Here is a 19481-nt window from a genome sequence, read left to right on the forward strand (position 1 = left end):
AACTTTCCTTTTTCTTGTTAAAAGAAATTATCAGTCAATTTTGGTGGGCACATAGTTTACTGGAAGACAATAATTTTAATTATCTTAAACTAAATGAACTTTCATTCAAAACCGGAGCCAATTCCCCCCTTTACTTAATATATAACAAAGTGGACAGAGTAGTGAACTGAGACTAAACTATTTCTGATTCCGTAGTTAGTCAACTTTGTACTTCTTTCCTTTAATTACTTCTGGATCTTAATTTATACTACATCTTTGCAAATATTATTATACATAAGCATCCTTTTCTTTAAAATTTTGCATTATTTTCCATTAAACATAAATTTAATCTTACATAAAAGTGTAACTGAACTCGGACAATTGTAAATACAACATGTAGATAATCCTTATTGGCTTCCAATTTTAAAAGCCCAACACAATGTCACCCACATAAAATAGGGGCTTAGAGAATTATAAAAGAAAAAGAAAAATAATACAGATAGGCAAAAGAATTGTTTGCCAGGATTTCAGTTATTATGTCATCATTAAAGTGATGAGAAACTCATTTATGTGAACCAAACATGGAACAGTTGCTAATTTTAAAATTTAATTGAATACACTTATGCTTTTAGATTGTGAATTTATTTGTATTTTAAATAAGATATGCCTTTCCAATAAATATGGAGGAAAATAAATTACAATAAATTTAGAATCAGAACAACTCAAAATGTATTATTTAAGAGCTATCTTTATTATGCATTTGAGATATCTGTGTCTAAAAAGTATAGGAATGAAGAATTAAAACAAAACTAGATTAATTATTTGGAAGATTAAAAGTAACAGTATATGTAACACATCTAATACAGGACTCAAAACAAAACAGTAAATAAATGGCACCCATTCTGGATGGAAAGGAATGATATCCAGGGACGAACATAATCTTGAGGATGAAGGCAAGATTCTAGCTGATCTCATCAATCAGTATTCTAATGAAGCCTAGCAAAGAATTTTTTTGTTAACATTGTGTTATGTGCCATTACTCAATTAGAACTCATAGTGAATGATGGATCTGTAGACAAAAATCCGTCATTCAGAGGGAGAGCAACCCATGCTGTGTCATCCTTATCTCCTCTCCTACACTTGAGCCCACAGTTACAGTCACTATGCCAATCCACTGATTCAGAGTGTTCTCCTTAGCTGACCCTCCATTTTTCCGAGAGTAATGTTTGTCCAAGGACTGGCCCCTACCAACAACATGCCCAAAGTATGTGAGACAAAGTTTTATCATCCTTTCCCCTCTGGCTGCACCCTCTTCAAGACATAGTTGCTTGTTTTCATGGAAGTCCATGGACTATTTAGTACTCTTCCCTAGCTCATGGAAGTCCATGGACTATTTAGTACTCTTCCCTAGCACTATAACACAAAGGCATTGATTCTTTTTCTGTCATCTTTATTAACTGTCCAATTATCACACATTAACAATTGGTCATCCTTGCCAGCAGATTTACAATGCAATGTATCTTTTGATTTCTTGATTGCTGATGTCAAGAGTGTTATTTGTGGATCCACACAAGATAAAATCGATGACGTCAATTTTATCTGCACTTATCATGCTGTTGCCTGCTGATCCAGTGGTAAATAATTTTGTTTCCTTGATGTTGAGATATAATCCATACTGAAGGCTACTTAGTCTTTGATTTTCTGCAGGAAGCATTTTAAGTCCTTCTCACTTTCAACAAGCAAGGTCTATTATCTGCATAAAGTAGGCTGCTGATGAGTCTTCGTTCTATCCTGATGCAAAATTCTCCTTTGCAAACACTAGCTTAGTATGCTCCAAAAATATTTATTGAGTAAACAGATATCTTGTTGTTGCTGTTGCTATGTGCCGTCGAGTCACTTGCGACTCAGAGCGACCCTATGTACAACGGCCCTGAACTCTGCTCTGTCCTGTGCCAATCGCACTGTCTCTGACACTCCCATCCCGATTATCCCAGTCACTAAATCAATCCACCTCATAGAGGGCCTTCCCCTCCCTGCGCTGTCCCTCCACCCTCCCAAACATGATGTCCCTCTCCAAGGACCGGTCTCTCCTTACAACATGTCCAAAGTATGTCAGACAGAGCCTCAGAATCCTTGGCTCCAAGGAGTCACCCGGTTTAACCCTTTCCAGGACAAATCTGTTTGTTTTCCTAGCAGTCTGTGGTACTCTCAATACTATTCTCCAGCACCACAGCTCAAAGGCATCAATTCTCCTTCTATCCTCCTTGGTCATTGTCCAACTCTCTGAAGCATAACAAGTGACTGCAAAGACCATGGCCTGTGTAAGACGCACTTTAGTCTTCAGAGACACCATTGCTCTTCAGTACTTTGGAACGGTCCCTAACAGCAGACTTTCCCAAGGCAATGCACCTTTTAATTTCCTGGCTACTGGTGCCAAGAGTGTTGACTGTGGAGCCTGGCAAACTAAAGCTGTGAACAATCTCAATCTCTTTACCATCCATCCTAATACTGCCAATTGGCCCAGTGGTGAGAATCTTTGTCTTCTTGACATTGAGCCTCAATCCATATTGGAGGCTGCCATCCTTGACCCTCTGCAGCAAGCATTTCACATCCCTCTCAGTTTCAGCAAGCAGGGTTGTGTCATCTGCATAATGCAGATTATTGATAGATCTTCTACCAATCTTGACCCCACATTTCTCCTCATAGAGCCCACATAATCTGTTCTACATACAGGTTGAAAAGGTATGGAGATAGGACACATCCTTGGCGTACACCTTTCCCAATTTTGAACCATGCAGTGTTGTTCCCTTGCTCTGTTCTGACAACTGCCTCCGGGTCCAACTATAGGTTTCACATTAGAACGATCAAGTGTTCTGGTATTCCCATTCTTCTCAGTCAGCCACAGTTTGCTATGATCCACACAGTTAAACGCCTTTACATAGTCAATGAAACACAGATAGACATTCCTTTGGTATTCCCTGTTTTCAGCTAAGATCCATCTAACATTAGCTACAATATCCCTAGTACCACGACCCTTTCTAAACCCAGCCTGGACTTCTGGCAGATCTCTACTGATGTGCTGTTCCCGTCGGTTTTGGATAATCTTCAGTAGAATCTTGCTTGCATGTGAAATCAATGATATTGTTCTATAGTTTCCACACTCTGTTGGGTCACCTTTCTTCGGGATGGGAATAATATAGATCTCTTCCAGTCAGAAGGCTAAGTGGTTGTTCTCCAGATTTCTTGGAACTACTTGGTGAGCACATCCAGGGCAGCATCTTTTAGCTGAAATATGTCAACTGGAATACCACCTATTCCTGGGGACTTATCTTTTGCTATTTCCTTCAAAGCAGCCTGAACTTCTTCCTTCATCACCATAGGCTCTTGCTCATATGTTGTTTCATGAAATTCTTCTGTGTCTTCCAATTCCTTTCGATACAGTGACTCAGTATATTCTTTCCATCTTCTTTTAATACTTCCTTGATCATTTAATATTCTGCCGAAAGCATCCTTGATTATAGCAACTCAAGGTTTGAATTTGTTCTTCAGTTCCTTGAGCTTAAAAAATGCTAAGCGAGTTTGGCCCTTTTGATTTTTTTTACTCCACTCCTTAAACATTTCATTGTAATCTTTTACTTTGTTATCCTGTGTTGCCTTTTGAAATCTTCTATTAGACTCTTTAGTATCTTGAAATCTTCCTTGTGCTTTGGCTTCTCTGCACTCCAGTGCAATAAACTATCCAACTGAACTGGGAGGAAACAACAAAAATATGAACACAGAAGGATACTATTTTGTGTTAGTGAGGCAAAAGCAAGCTGGTTTCGAAAATGATGTCTACGAAGATGAAAGACTAGCAGGCAAGAAGTGAAAACCAAGTTGAGTACTCAAAGGTTTATCATTCAAAATGTTCTTTCTAGCCAATGGATTAACTCTTTATTTTGTGGTAAAGCATTTATTGTATTAAGGAGAGGATTAGGGTGGAACATAAGCCCTACCTTCCATAAGCTCTTGGAACCTCTTTGAAATACCCTCTTTCCAGCTGTATTGCAACTGATAGTCTACCTGCTCACCAGTCTCTGCAAAACTGGCCTACATGTCTACCATTGTGTGAGTCATTCCCTTGATAGGTCTAAGTCTCTGTGAGACCTTCTGGATAACGACTGAACTCAAGGGACCTAGAGGAGTAAGGGAACTGAATGAAGGAAGGACTGTTGATGTTGGAAATCACAGAGTCACACAGTAAATCAAACATCTGGGACAATGCTGACTCTACATTTCTTGTAACTAATCTTAACCTACTACTAATCTTAGCAGAATCATTTTAGCTGAATTGAATACAATTAGCGTGAGAGTAATGTGGTTCGCTACAAAGGTCCAGACTTTCTGTAACATATGTTGTTGGTGAAAAATGGACAAACAAGAGAATGAGAAACCTTTAATCTCTGGATAAGGAATACTCATAGATTAATGCAGGTATTATGTTGTAGCCAGTTACCAAGGGATAAAGTTACTCAATGGGATATGAAGTCAGTGGTCCTAACACCTAACACACTGGCTAATTGGATGCATACAGAGAAATAGAGAGATAAGAAAGGACAAAACTTAAAATTCCTTGGTTTCTGCTATCAGTTGTTGTTATGTGCTGTCGTGTTCAGTCGCCTGCGATTATTAGCGACCCTATGTACAACAGCCCTAGACCTTTCTCTATCCTATGCCAATCGCGCTGCTTCTAACACACCTATCCCGATCACCCCAGTCACTGACTCAATCCACCTCACAGGGGGTTTTCCCCTCCTGTGCTGTCCCTCCACCCTCCCAAGCATGATGTCCCTCTCCAAGGACCTGTCTCTCCTTACAGCATGTCCAAAGTATGTCAGACGAAGCCCCAGAATCCTTGCCTCTGGTTTAACCCTCTCCAGAATGAATCTGTTTGTTTTCTTGGCATTCCATGGTACATTCAATACTCTTCTCCAGCACCACAGCTCAAAGGCATCAATTCTCCTTCTATCCTTCTTAGTCACTGTCCAACTCTCTGATGCATAACAAGTGATTGCAAAGACCATGGCCTGTATCAGACGCACCTTAGTCTCCAGAGTGACACCACTGCTCTTCAGTACTTTGGAGAGGTCCCTAACAGCAGACTTTCCCAAGTGGCAGCAAATGCAAGGGAAAAGAATTTAGGAACTAAGATGGCTGATATCAGAACTGAACCAACTCCTACCAGGACAGTGTTAGGTTCTTTAATCTCAGGGTCTACCTGGAAAGAAAGAACCATGTGGGAACAATCACAAATGCTCCTCCACTCTGTGGTCACCAAAAAAAAAAAAACCTGTCCAGAAGGCATATGGGCAGTAGCCAATGACTTAGCCATATGGTCAGGCACTGACAACAATACAATATTCTGAGATTTGCATTTGAATGAATTTGTAGACTCACTTTGGACTTTTGACTGAAGAGATTTACATGTGGAGGCAAGCAGCAATAAAAAGACAGAATAAGTCCTGACATTAAGGGTTGCTGGCTTGAGGAGCAAGGTATCTTGAAGATCCCAGTCTTGTTGATTTGATATATGTAAGGGCTAAGACTGAATGAAGAAACCAGTTGGTCTTGAACACAGGAAGAAGTATGGACTCCCGAATTTACAACTGATGCTCCTTTGGACCTTGCCACTGATGACTGGAGATGAGTTAGCCAGATCCAAAGCAGATGAACCCAAGTAGGTAAGATTTTTTTCCTTTCGTCAGATTACTGGTTTAATGATGCTGTTGTTATTAGGTGCTGTCAAATCAAGCACAAATCACAGCAAACCTAGGACCAGAAGATCTGAACCCTGTTCTATCCGGTGCCACCCTCACACTTTCTGACCCACAAGAGCCCGCTGCAGCATTCACCATGTCAATGCACTTGGTTTAAGATCTTCCTCTCCTTTGGTGACCTGCCACCCTTCCCAGCATCATGTCCTTCTCCAAGGAATAGCCCCTCCTAAGAACACTTGTTGCAAAAGATCAAGGAATGCAGCCTTCTGTAAGGACTGCATGTCAATGTCAAGAAAACAAAGATTCTTAGGCAGCATCATGATTGATAGAGAGGAGATTGAAACTGCCAATAGCTTCACCTTGCTTGTATCCACAATTAAAACCCTTGGTACCAGCAAGGAGATGCATTGCAATGGGAAAATCTGTAGCTAGGGACTTCTCCAAATTATTGAGGAGTAATGATGTCAGTCTGAGGACTAAGGTGCATCTGATTCAGGCCATTGTCTTTCCAATCACCTGCCATGCAGCTGAGAGGTGGACAATGAATAAGAATGACATAAAAATAATTGACTCCTGGGGAGCTCTGGTGGCCTAGTGGCAAGAAGCTGCACTGCAATCCCAGAGGCGCACGGTTCAAATCCACCAGATGCTCTGCCGGGAAAATGACGGACAATCTCCTCCTGTACCAGTCAGATCCGATTTGATGGTATACACACACACACACACAACATTTTTAAAAATATAATAATTGACTCCTTTGAGCTGTGGTGTTGGGGAAAAGCACTGAACATCCCAAGGATGGCCAAAAGAACAAACAGAGGTCTTTGGAAAGGGTGCAGCCAGGTAGAACTGATTTAATAGGAACAGGCAAATCAAAAATTGCTTATCTAAAATGGAGGAGATTAGGGCATAAGTCATGAAGTTGCTGGCTTGCACACTTTCTTATTATGATTGTAAGGAGAAAGTTGATTCTTCAAGTGTGAAGGATGATGACTAGAAAAGCTGGAGGGTTTGTCCTGTAAAAAGTTTATAGCTCAAAATGTCACCACTGGACCAATAGGCAATATCATAATAGATAGTGAAATGACTGGGACTATCAATAACTTCTTGTTACTTGGATTCGCAATCAATATTCTTAGTACAAGCAGTCAAGAGATCAGGAATTGTATTGCACTAGGAAAGTCTGTAGTCAGGGACTTCTCCAAATTATTGAGGAGCAATGATACCAGTTTGAGGACAAAAGTATACCTGAAATACACCATGGTCTTTTCAGTCACTTGCTACACATCTAAGAGCTGAGCAATAAATAAGGATGACAGAAGAACTGATGCCTTTGAAATGTGGTGCTGGAGAAAAGTGCTGAATATTCCATGGACTACTAAAAGAACAAAGAGAAAAGCCTTGAAGAAGGCGAAGTCAGAGTCTCCATGGAAGCAAAGATGATGAAACTTCATCTCACATACTTTAGGCATGTTGCTAGAAGAGGTTATTCCTTGGAAAGAGACAAAAGTGGAGGGATGGTGAAAGAGAGGAAGACCCTTAACCAGGTGGATTAATGTGGTGATTGCCACAATGGGCTCAGGCTTGAGTGTATCAGGAAGTGTAAGGATGACACAGGAAAGGACAGGGTTCATACAGTCACTGAGTCATACTCAGCTCGATGGCACCTAAAAACAATAACCACCCTAATTATATAGAAAATAGGTATTCAAGCTCAATATAATTCCAATAAGCTTTTACCCCATTGCTTTTTCAGTTGTTATTACTTTAATACAGATATTACTATACTCTGACAAAATTTTCATCACCAACTGACTGTTTCTGAAACCTTATTTCTGGAAGGTGACCCATGTTATATGCAATGTTTAAAAAGAGAAAAAGCATAGCATACCTGTATTCTAACGTTTTCAAGGTGGTTATGGCATGTACATTGACTCTTGATTCACTCGGTAGTGTCATGGCAGTCTCAGTAACAGACTCGCTTTGGGTAGGTTCATCATCTGCCAAGAGAAAAAGTTAAATGAAATCAATATTTATAAAAAAATCTAGATCTGGTAACTAATATTTAATTAATGAAAAGAAATAACATTATTATATCATAACCTCAAATTCCATTATTAAATGCTACTTTAAGGATATGTAGGCATCAGAAAGAACTTTCAAATAATAACTATGATTTCCTAAACAAAAATGACAACCCATCATTCCTTTACACAAAATTATAGGATCCATCAGAAAAAAGAAAAGATCCATTAGCAAAGCAACAGTATTATATCACGCTTATGCCTACCAAATAGGCATGTGTTTATCTTTTCAGTTTAAGATAAAATAAAACTGATTATTCTTCTTGTTGCTAGGTGCCATTGATTGAGTACAACTATAATGACACCAAGAACAACAGATCTAAATCCTGTCCTATCCTGTGCCATCCTCATCATCTCTGACACACTTGAGCTCACTGCTACAACCACTGTGTCAATTCATCTGATTGAGGTTTTTCTTCTCTTTCAACATTCCTCCACCTTTCCAAGCATGATGTCCCTTTCCAAGGAAGAGCCTTCCCTAACAACATGTCCAAAGTACGTGAGACAAAGTTTTGTCACCTTTGCCTCCAAGAAGCATTCTTGCTGCACACTCTCCAAGATATACCTGTTTGTTGTTTTGGCAGACCATGGGATATTCTATTCTCCAACACCACAGATCAAAAACAACAGTTCTTCAGTCATCCTCACTCAGTATCCAGCTTACAGATGCACAGCAAGTAAAAAAAACATGACTTGATTCAAGAACACCTTAGTCTTCAAATTGACATCACTGTTCTTGACAAGTTTGGAGAGGTCTCTAACAGCTGATTTGAACAATGCATTATTCCTCCTGGTCTCCTGACTTCTAGTACCAAGGGTATTGATTGTAGATCCAAGTAGGATCATTGACAGCTTCAAGCTTTTCTTGCCATCTATCATGATATTGTCTATCGATGGTGAAGATTTTTGTCTTCTTAATGTTGAGATGCAATCCATATTGAAGGCTATACAGTCTTTGATTTGCAGCAAGCATGTCAAGTCCTCCACTTTTAGCAAGCAAGGTTGTGCCATCTGCACAATGCAGTTTGTTAATGAGGCTTTCTCTGATTATTATCTCACATTCTTCTTTAGAATCCAGCTTCTCAAATGATTTGCTCAGCATACAGATTGGAAAGGCATGGAGAAAGGATACAACCCTGATGCACCTTTTCCCTATTTTAAGTGTTCCCTTGTTCTGTTCACACAGCAGCCTCTTGGTCTACATAAAGGTTTTGAATGAGCACAATTAAGTGCTTTGGGATTCACATTCTTCTCAGTGTAGCCATAATCTGTTTTGATCTACACAGTCAAATACCTTTGCATGGTCAATAAAACACAAATAGATATTCTTCTGGTATTCTCTGCTTTCGACAGGATCCATCTGACAGTCTATCAGCAATGCTACCATGCCTCAGCCTCAGCCACAGATGGTGCCATAGCATCTTCTAAATATAGCTTGAAATTGTGCCAATTCTTTGTTCATGTACTAATTTTGGATGATCTTCAGCAGTATTTTTATTGCATGTGATATTAATGTATTGTTTGATAATGTTCACATTCTATTGTATCATCTTCCTTAGCAATGGGAACAAGTACAGATCTCTTCTGGCTACTCAGTCAAGTAGCTATCCTCCAGATTTCCTGGCATAGACTTGTGAGCACTTCCAGGGCTGTGTCTTTTCGCTGAAATACATCAATTGCTTTCCCATCAACTCTTGAGGCCTTATTTTTTGCAAAGCGTACAGTGCATCTTAAGTTTCTTCCTGCATTACCACTGGCTCATGCTTACAGGGTACTTCTAGAAGTTTTTCAGTGTCAACCATATTACCTTGGTATGGTTCTACTTTTTTTCACTGTGCTTAGTGCTCACTGAGACCATTTAACTTTTCATTAGGGAAATATTGATTAAAAATTTTTTTTTCATTTAATAAGAAAAAAGTAACATACATAATGCACCAGAAATTAATCTGATTATGTAAATTCAATACTTTTACGTGATTATGAATAAACACTACGCAAATTCCAATACTCTTACATGATTAAGAAAAAACACTGAAAGTATACAGAACATGGTTTGAATCAGGTTGTTCATTGGTCTTAAAACTGACATTGCTGCTCCTAAGTACATCAGAGAGGTCCTTGACAATAGAGATTGACAGAGATTTCCCCAGTGTAACAGCATTTTGATTTCTTGATTGATGATACCAAATATATCGATTGTGGATTCAAGTAAGATGAAAAAGTTAACAATTTCAATATTCTCTCCATCAACAAAAAGTCAATGTAAATTTCCAGAAGAAACACTTGTTAACATGCAAGTGACTAGCATGAATATCTCAAGCAGGAGCTCAATCACACAAATCAGGAAATGATAACCACTTAAACAATTGTACACTTTAAGAAATTTCAAATGTGTTCATTTGCTTCAGGGCAAGACAAGTGACTCAGTTGAATGAGTATCATTCAATCTTGAAATTTAAGAGCTACAAGTTATCTGTTTGAAGTAAATTGATCTATTACTCTGCTCTGCCAATAATTTTAAGTGTACTGCAAGAAAGAATTGGGTCAGAAACTTAGATAAACTTCACTGTCTTTTGTACCAAAAAGAACGGCCATTTCCTTATTTGTTCCTTCATTCCAGACAATTTAGCTAACACATATTAGCTGGCAGGCACTAGAATGGGAAGTGGCGGAGATACAAGATGAACTCAGTGACCAAGAAAAATGAGATACCAACAAAAACTATAATAAATAATGACTGAAGTATTCTAAAGGTATTTAATGAGAGTGGTGATGATTGAAGTGAGGTGGGGGAGGATACAATTTAGAAGTGTTAGGTAAAGAATGTAATTAACACAGAACATAGTAAAACACAGTTCTTGTCAGTAATATGATGAACCTGGAATATTTTGCAACAAGGAAACTTTTTTCCTTTTCATTTCTTAACATTTTTATGTTTTATTGAATTAAAATTTACTCAGTGGCTCCTAACAACAACACTACTCCTAAAAGGAGCTCTGGTGACACAGTATATGTTGGGATGCTAATCACTACAGAGGAGAAAAGTGAAACAGTCTTCTATGGTTAAGATCTATAACCCTGGAAACCTTACCAAGCAGATCTACTGTGTCCTGTATCAGATCACTGTACGTTGGAAGTTATTGAATGGCAATAGGGTGGCTAACTCTCCAAAGCCCAAGGGCGGCAGAATCATCTGCACTCAATTGTTGTTGTTGTTGTTGTTATGTGCCGTCGAGTTGCTTGCAACTCATAGCAATCCTATATACAACAGCCCTAAACTCTGCTCTGTCCTGTGCCAATTGCACTGTCTCTGACACACTAAATTACCCGAGTCACTGAATCAATCCACCTCATAGAGGGCCCTCCCCTCCTGCGCTGTCCCTCCACCCTACCAAGCATGCTGTCCCTCTCCAAGGACCGGTCCCTCCTTACAACATGTTCAAAGTATATCAGACGGAGCCTCAGAATCCTTGCCTCCAGGGAGCTGCCTGGTTTAATCCCCTCCAGGGTGAATCTGTTTGTTTTCCTAGCAGCCCATGATACCCTCAATACTCTTCTCCAGCACCACAGCTCAAAGGCATCAATTCTTCTTCTATCCTCCTTAGTCACTGTCCAACTCTCTGATGCATAACAAGTGATAGCAAAGACCATGGCCTGTATCAGACGCACCTTAGTCTCCAGAGACACACTCAATTACTAACTGAAATCTGGAAGTTCACACCTCAGCAAGACGGCCGGTGTGAACTTCAATCTTTTCTCCATTTATCATGATGTGGCATGGAAGAAAAGGCTAGTGATCTACTCGCACTTAGACTACAGCCAAGAGCTTATTAAACTCTAACTAGTTTAAGATATGTAGGTCAAGGGTCAATTTTTTTAAGTCTCAAATCTGTTGTGGGTTGGTGCTGTTGAGTCAACTGTGACTCATGGTGAGCCTAAGAACAACAGTTCTTTACCCAATTCTGTACTTCCTCTCTTCTGCTGAATCTCCACATTTCCAAGAATGCCTCTCTCCAGGGACTGGTTCTTCCTGAATATATGTCCAAAGTAAGTGAGATGAAATTTCAACATCATTGTTTCTAAAGCGAACTTTAGTTTGCACTTCCTTGAAGACAGATCTCTTTGGGTTTTTTTTTTCAATCCATGGGAAGTCAATACTCCTACCAACACCACATTTCAAAGGCATCAATTCTTCTGTCATCCTTATTCACTGTCCAACTCTAAGATGCACAGCAAGTAACTGAAAAGATAATAGGTTGAATCATATGCATCACAGTCTTTAAACTGACATCACTACTCTTTAACACTTTAGATAGGTTCTTGACAGCAAAATTACTCAATGTGCTACATATTTTGATTTTTGATTCCTGGTGCCATGGGTATTCATTGTGGATCCAACTAAAATAAAATGAAATCATGGGCAACTTCAATCTTTTCTCCATCTATCATGATGTTTCCTAATTGGTCCAGTGGTAAGGATTTTTGTTTTCATGATGTTGAGATGTAACCCATGTTGAAGGCTGTTAGTCTTTGATCTTTCACTTCAAGTCTTTACTTTCTGCATTAAAGTTGTATTTTCTCCATAAAGCTGGTTGTTGATGGATCTTCCTCCAGTCCAGACTGCTACATACTTCTCGTATAATTCAGCTTTTCAAATGATTTGTTCAGCACACTAATTTAATCATTAGGGGGAAAAGCTACAACTCTGACACACACCTTTCCTGATTTTAAACCAAGCAGCGTTTCCTTGTTCTGTCTGGACAACTGCTCTTGGCCTATATTCATATGTTTGCATAAGCACAATTAAGATTCTAAGATTTTCATTCTTTTCAATGTTAGCCATAATTTTTTAGGATTCATAGTGAAATGCCTCAAACATAGTCCCCAAGAAAGTATTTATAAACATTAAAAACAAAAAGCTGGTATTTCAAATCTACCAGCAACTGAGAAAGAAAGATGAACATCTATTTGTATTCAGGTTTATGGCTTGGGAAATCAAATAGAAAGTCACCAGAGTTGAAATCAACTCAGTGGCAGTGGAGTTGGTTTGGAACGGGATTTTTATTTAAAGGAATTCTAGTAGCACAGGAATTACCAACTACCAACCAAAAGGTTTATAGTTCAAAACTACCAGCCACTTTGCAGGAGAAGGATGTGGCAGTTGGCTTCCTTACAAATTAGCCTTAGAAATTCCACAGTGTAATCCTTACAAATTAGCCTTAGAAATTCCACAGGGTAAATCTACTGTCCTATGGGGCCTGTGCTGATTTAGAATCAACTTGACAACAATGATATTGATTCTAACATTTATTTAGAATACTGATTTCACCTATAGAACAATGAACATATTTAAAAACAAATAGATGTTGTCATTAGTAGAAAGTATGTGATAGCAGGGCTCATCTATCAAACAGACTGTGAAATAGAACCTAAGCCTTATGAAAGCCTAGAGTACTTGCACTTCAAGAAAAGTCACAAAAAGAACACAGGCTCAGCATATCAAATACTTCAACTAGGATCTAAATAAAATAATAATAAAAAAATATAAAAGTAATCACTTGTGGAAAATGGCTTAATTATTCTGACCTTAGTAAAAGATTTCTTTTTAAAAGAATAATCATAGTTGCTGAATGATACTTGTAGAGAAAAGGGTATCTGTAAATTTCATTTACTGTCCTACAAATGAATATTTTATAGAAAGTTCATCTAAATTCCAGCTAACTTACTAAACTACATAAACTCTAGGAAGAATAAAAATTAACTTATACTTGTGGAGAGCAAGTTTTTTTGACAAGCTAGACAGCTACAGTTTTCTCTATTTGCTGGCTTCTTTAGGCCTTAGAACAAACCCCTATCCCACTGAGGCTTGTTGCTTATAACCATGGTTAAAAAGATAAACATTGAACAGCAAGTCAGGGGATTTTGATGCAGGAGGCTGATTTTTGGCAGAGTTAAGAAGATACCATGAGTCTTTTAGGTTGCAGCTTTAAAGAGCTGTTAGAGGGTATTATGTGAACTTCTGCTGCGACGGTGTAGATAGGCTGCACATAGGATAAATTTAAAGTTCACCTTAATGGACTTAACTGGCCACAGGAAGTCTAGTAGAAGATATGCTCTTATTTACGCTCCATGCCCACATACAAAGTGGAGTATGTAGGGGAGAGCTGTCACCTCAGCCTAGACAGCTTTTCTGGAGATACTGTTTAAGATGGAACTTTCCTGGTGCATACTGTCTGATTTTTTAAGTAATAAAATATACTTTCCACAAATTAGTATGTGTTTAGGCTCTAATTAAAGGATACAATGTTTATGCAGAAATCCTATTAATTACTATTGTCCTTTTTCTAATGCTTCCCTGATTATCCAGAAATAAATACAATCTGTGAGCCACTCTTTCCACAGACCAATTCTTCTCAATATTAATACTCAAAGTTAATTTATTTACTATTAAAACTTCACCAGCTTTCATATTATCCTTCAAAACATAAGGTGATATTGGTTGTTTTTTTATATAAGCCTCTTGTTTAGAGTCAACATACCTTGGGAAGGGCCTCTGTAGTTAAAGTTGGTTGTTATTGTATTTTGGAAGAACATTCTTCTAAATGGTACAGAACTCTTCTGTAAATATGCTGTGCTGAGGTAACCAGGGGTTGCTGTGATGCTGAACCTTGTGCCATTAGGATGTCAAATGCCATAATGATTACCCATGGTGGACAGTTTTTGGTGGAGTTACCAGTATAAGAAAATTTTGGAAGGATTGGCATCCATTTCCTAAACAACATGCCTCTGGAAACTCTCTGAACTTTGATAAATGATAATAGTTACAGAAAGGCTTCAGGCCTTTTGTTCATAGGGCCACTATGAGTTGTGCTCTACTCAAAGGCAATCAACAACCAACAACAAAGAAGTTTATTTACTAATAACACTTCATCATCTTTCCTATTATCCTTCAAAACATAGGGTGATATAGAAAAGTACCTCTGATCTTGCTCCGTAGATATTTTAGGACTTCTTGGGTTCCTTTCTTGAAGGTGAAAAAAAAGGACATATATTCACTAAGATTAGCATGTATATCTGAATTTCAAATAAAAAACAAAAAGCTAAGTTAGAAATATACTTACACTTATAATTTCTCTTCGAATGGTTCTCAAAGGATTTCCTTCTAGTGCCAAAAATTTCAAGTGAAGATTTCCCAATAAATAGGGAAGGCTATAAAAGATTAAGTTCATTTCAAGGAAAATATTAAATGAAATGTAATTCAAATTCAAATAGTTAACTAAAAAACTTATAATTTAGAACAAATTTTATATCATGTAATAGTCCCAAAATAATGTAGTATTAAAATATTTCTTTTTAAAATAAATGCTGAACCTATAAGAGAAATATCAGATTGATTTTGAGTTGTCATACTAAGACTGGTAAGAAAGTAAGAATAAAGTATTTGCTAGTTATATTCAGTGCTAATAAATGAATGTGGTAATTTGAAAGAAGCAATTTGAATGATTAAAGATAAGTCATGCCCCAATGACATTAAATGTTTAATTTTGTTCAAGTAAATAAAAGTCTTTGTAAACAAAAAAAAAATGATGAAAAGTAAAGCAAAATATTTTAGCAACCCAATTAATGTTTTCATTCAATAAAGAAATTTTTCATTTTCAATATACAAAGTATACAATTTTTTAAACACCTATTAATTTACTAGATATTGGCATGGGGATATAAAAATATTTGCTTTTAAGTATTATAACAAGAATATAAAAGTAAAAATTATACACTACTAGTAAGAAAACTACCTGCACAAAGACTTAAATGGAAATGTTGGTAAGAGGATACTCATAATATTCAAAACACTGAAAACTGCAATAATGTCCAACAACTAGTAAAGATGAAAGTTGAGAACTATTACTTAAAAATCAAAATAAATGTACTAATTAATACAAATAAACATATGAATGAATCTCAAAATTTACATGCTTCATGAAACTAGGCACAAATATGATTCTATAACTTAGGAAACTTTAAATAAGACACCTTTTTTTGGTTTTAATATTGTAAGGCAACTAACTTGAATCATCCTAGTCCCAGTCAGAAAAGTCATCTAAAAATGTTGCCTCTTCCATAAAGTGTCTCCTGATTCCTCTCAAGAAACATTCAAATAATTATCTCTATTTGATAGCTTACATTCCCTTAACAAATTCAATAAATATTTTTATCCTCCACCTTCTTGTGTAAGACGCAGATCTAGGAGATAAGAGGGTACTAAAAATAGGTAAAAATCAAAATGTGTTAAAATTTATATTCTAGTGGGTCTAGTGAGTTAATTTCCAATTACAGAGATTCTCCATCAGATATCTAAGGTTGTAAATTAACATATAATTTGTCATGCCACTAGAACTTTGTGTAGGTTAAGGTAACTTGTAAATGTTGTTGTTGTATTGTTGACTGCGATCAACAGAAGCAAGACTCATAGTGACCCTATGAACAAAAGGTCTGAAGCCTTTCTTTAAATATCCTCATTTGTATCAAAGTTCATAGTTTCCTGAGACAACAATGCTGTTTGGGAAATGGATGCCACTCACTCCTGCTTCCAATATCTGCTTATGCTATCACAGTAAGCTTGTAAGGAAAGTGTCGAATTAATCTTTTTATGTGTGTGTAGTTAAATATTTATTAGATTAAAGGGAAAAAAATTCATTCCTCTGCTTGCTTTTAAATTATTTCAACTTATGAATTATAATGAAATACAGGCGTTTCTAATTCATTTGATCGTTAAACTTACCTACTAATATCATTGTTACTTAGATCAAGTCTTTCCAAAGATTGTAATAGTGTAATTTCATCTGGAATAGATTTTAACTTGTTATCCCTCAGGTCTAGCACAAGGATAGAATTCAGATGTTTTAGGTGTTCTGCTTCTAATGTTTCAATCTGGTTTTCACCCAAGTGCAATTCCTAAAAACCAAAGAACAGGGATATGTATTTCTGCTTTCAGTTATGTAACATATAATAAAAGGCAAATTGTGATATTCTTCACTTCAAATCATTTAAACTGGAAAAAAAAACCAAATTTCTGATAATCAATATGTTCAAATTTTCACTAATATTTAAATTATTTTATAACTGAAGATGGCAAGATGGCCAAAATTTACTAATACACAGAAATAGATATATACACATAGAAGGAATTTTTTGCCATTTAAAAATCAGACTTAATTTGGAAAAGTCAAGTTTACAAACCAAAGCAGAGAGATAAAATTACTTAATAGTCATGCATTAAATCGTAGAAACTATAAATTCAAGCTCTATAGTGATGAAAAATTACAGTTTCAAATCAGTCACTATCAAGCCACATTATGTTCTTATTAATTTATTATTCAGCTTTTTAAGTAGTTATTAAAAATTATATATACTGATTTTCCACTAACGGAAATTACAATTTCAGGCTAGTAATTAAACTAAACTGTAAATAACAACTTATTTCTTATGTTTATTACTTATTACTGGCATTCTTCTATTTTAAAAAAATGATTTTAATATAGAGGTACATATGAAAGAAAACAGAGCATGGCAAACTTAGAAAGCAATTTGTTACACACTTAAAACCAAAAGAAAGCAATTTATTTTAAAAATACCAATTTGTGATCAGTTAAATATGAAGGCTAACAGCTACTTTTAGAATTAGTGACATATTGGTATTATGTCTCTAAGGGAGCTCTGGTGGCCTAGTGGCAAGAAGGTTTGCTGCAATTCCAAAGGTGCACAGTTTGAATTCACCAGATGCTCCACTGGAGAAGGAGGGGCAATCTCCTCTGTGCCAGTAAGATCTGATTTGGTGGCACAAAGCAAGAAAAGAGGAAAAAAAAATTCCTAATATTTCTTTAATATTCCAGGTCTCCTACCATTTTTATTTCATTACTTGTATTTTTATTCCTGTAAACTATTAACTATAAGAAATGGAAAAATTATTAGTCTCAAGTTAATAATTAAAAAAACAACAACCCTATGGTTACTAGTAACAGAAAAAAATATAATCTTTAAAAATACTAATAGAGGAAAAAGATAAAACTACCCTATATTTAAAAAAAAAAGATTGTTTTAAAAAAACTTCTAAAAGTTCATTTTCATCATTAACATTTAGAAAATATAAAGTAACTTAATAATCAATTAAACAGTACCTTCAGTAATTTACAAGAAGAAAATATTGGCAAAGAACGTAACTTATTCCTCCTCAAATAAAGTAATTCCAATGATTCCATGCCAGCCAATTCAGAAGGTATAGTGTCCAAGAGATTTGAATTGCAATCCAAATGCTTTAATCCTATGTATATTTAATAGAAAATAAAAATACTTTCATAGAGAAAGAAATAATGGCATACTGTCATATGTATCTTCAAAGGATGTGTAAAGAATCACTAGGAGGATTTGCAAACCAGTGCTCCCATATATATGGCTATAATAATCAGGAAAACTATAATGTCATAAAACAAATTAGCATATACTAAGTATTTTCTATTTAATTGTAATTAAAGAGAAATATATTAATTATTTAACAATCCAGGTCATCTTGAAATGTAAAAATACAGTATTCCAATCTGTTAAAGTACTCTGAAATGTGCAAACTCCATACAATAAGAAATGACTGTTTCCATTAGTTATTATGTAGCTATACCCCAAGCTAATTAAAGAAGTATAAACATGCATGCACACTAGTTGCATAAACTTATATCATAAAACTGTTAGTTTTGGACACATCTGTATTTCATGTTAACTTCTGCCAAGTGTTGAGTTTCTATGTATATTCCCTTTCCTTCTACCATCTCTCCATACCATCTTCTTTCTTCCCTGCCTTTATTCCTTCCTTTCTTTTATTACATGCCTTCCATAATGCCTTGACTAACACTCTGACAAGATCTATGACACTTCAAGCAGAACTCTTTAATTACAGTACAATACTGGAGTGCAGAGAAGCGAAAGCACAAGGAAGAACTCAAGATACCAAAGAGTTGAATAGAAGATTTCAAAAAGCAGTGCAGGCTGACAAAGTAAAATATCACAATGAAATGTGCAAGGAGTTGGAGTCAGAAAATCAAAAGGGCCGAACTCGCTTAGCATTTCTTAAGCTCAAGAAACTGAAAAACAAATTCAAACCTTGAGTTGCTATAATCAAGGATGCTTTCGGCAGAATATTAAATGATCAAGGAAGTATTAAAAGAAGATGGAAAGAATATACTGAGTCACTGTATCAAAAGGAATTGGAAGACACAGAAGAATTTCATGAAACAACATATGAGAAAGAGCCTATGGTAATGAAAGAAGAAGTTCAAGCTGCTTTGAAGGAAATAGCAAAAATAAGGCCCCAGGAATAGACGGTATACCAATTGACATATTTCAGCTAACCGATACTGCCCTGGATGTGCTCACCAAGTTATGCCAAGAAATGTGGAGAACCACCACTTGGCCAACTGACTGGAAGAGACCTATATTTGTTCCCATCCCAAAGGGTGATCCAACAGAGTGGAAACTATAGAACAATCTCATTAATTTCACATGCAAGCAAGATTCTACTAAAGATTATCCAAAACCGATGGAAACAGCACATCAGCAGAGAACTGCCAGAAGTCCAGGCTGGGTTTAGAAGGGATTGTGGTACTAGGGATATTGT

The 19481-nt window shown here is 36.5% G+C and overlaps 1 protein-coding gene across 1 annotated transcript in view; it reads right to left on the bottom strand.

Moving 5' to 3' along the window:
- LRRC40 (leucine rich repeat containing 40) overlaps positions 1–19481 on the bottom strand; it is a 66825-nt gene that overhangs the window by 17825 nt on the left and 29519 nt on the right. Inside the window, exons 6-10 of the mRNA XM_006879791.1 lie at positions 17995–18137; positions 16599–16771; positions 14941–15028; positions 14798–14843; positions 7627–7735 (exon numbers count right to left, since the gene is read on the bottom strand). Of these exons, the coding sequence (XP_006879853.1) occupies positions 7627–7735; positions 14798–14843; positions 14941–15028; positions 16599–16771; positions 17995–18137 (559 nt within the window). The remainder of the gene's footprint in view (positions 1–7626; positions 7736–14797; positions 14844–14940; positions 15029–16598; positions 16772–17994; positions 18138–19481) is intronic.

The sequence above is a fragment of the Elephantulus edwardii genome, unplaced genomic scaffold (genome assembly GCF_000299155.1).
Source record: "Elephantulus edwardii isolate Elephantulus edwardi_28Jun2011 unplaced genomic scaffold, EleEdw1.0 scaffold00005, whole genome shotgun sequence".
Classification (NCBI taxonomy): domain Eukaryota; kingdom Metazoa; phylum Chordata; class Mammalia; order Macroscelidea; family Macroscelididae; genus Elephantulus; species Elephantulus edwardii.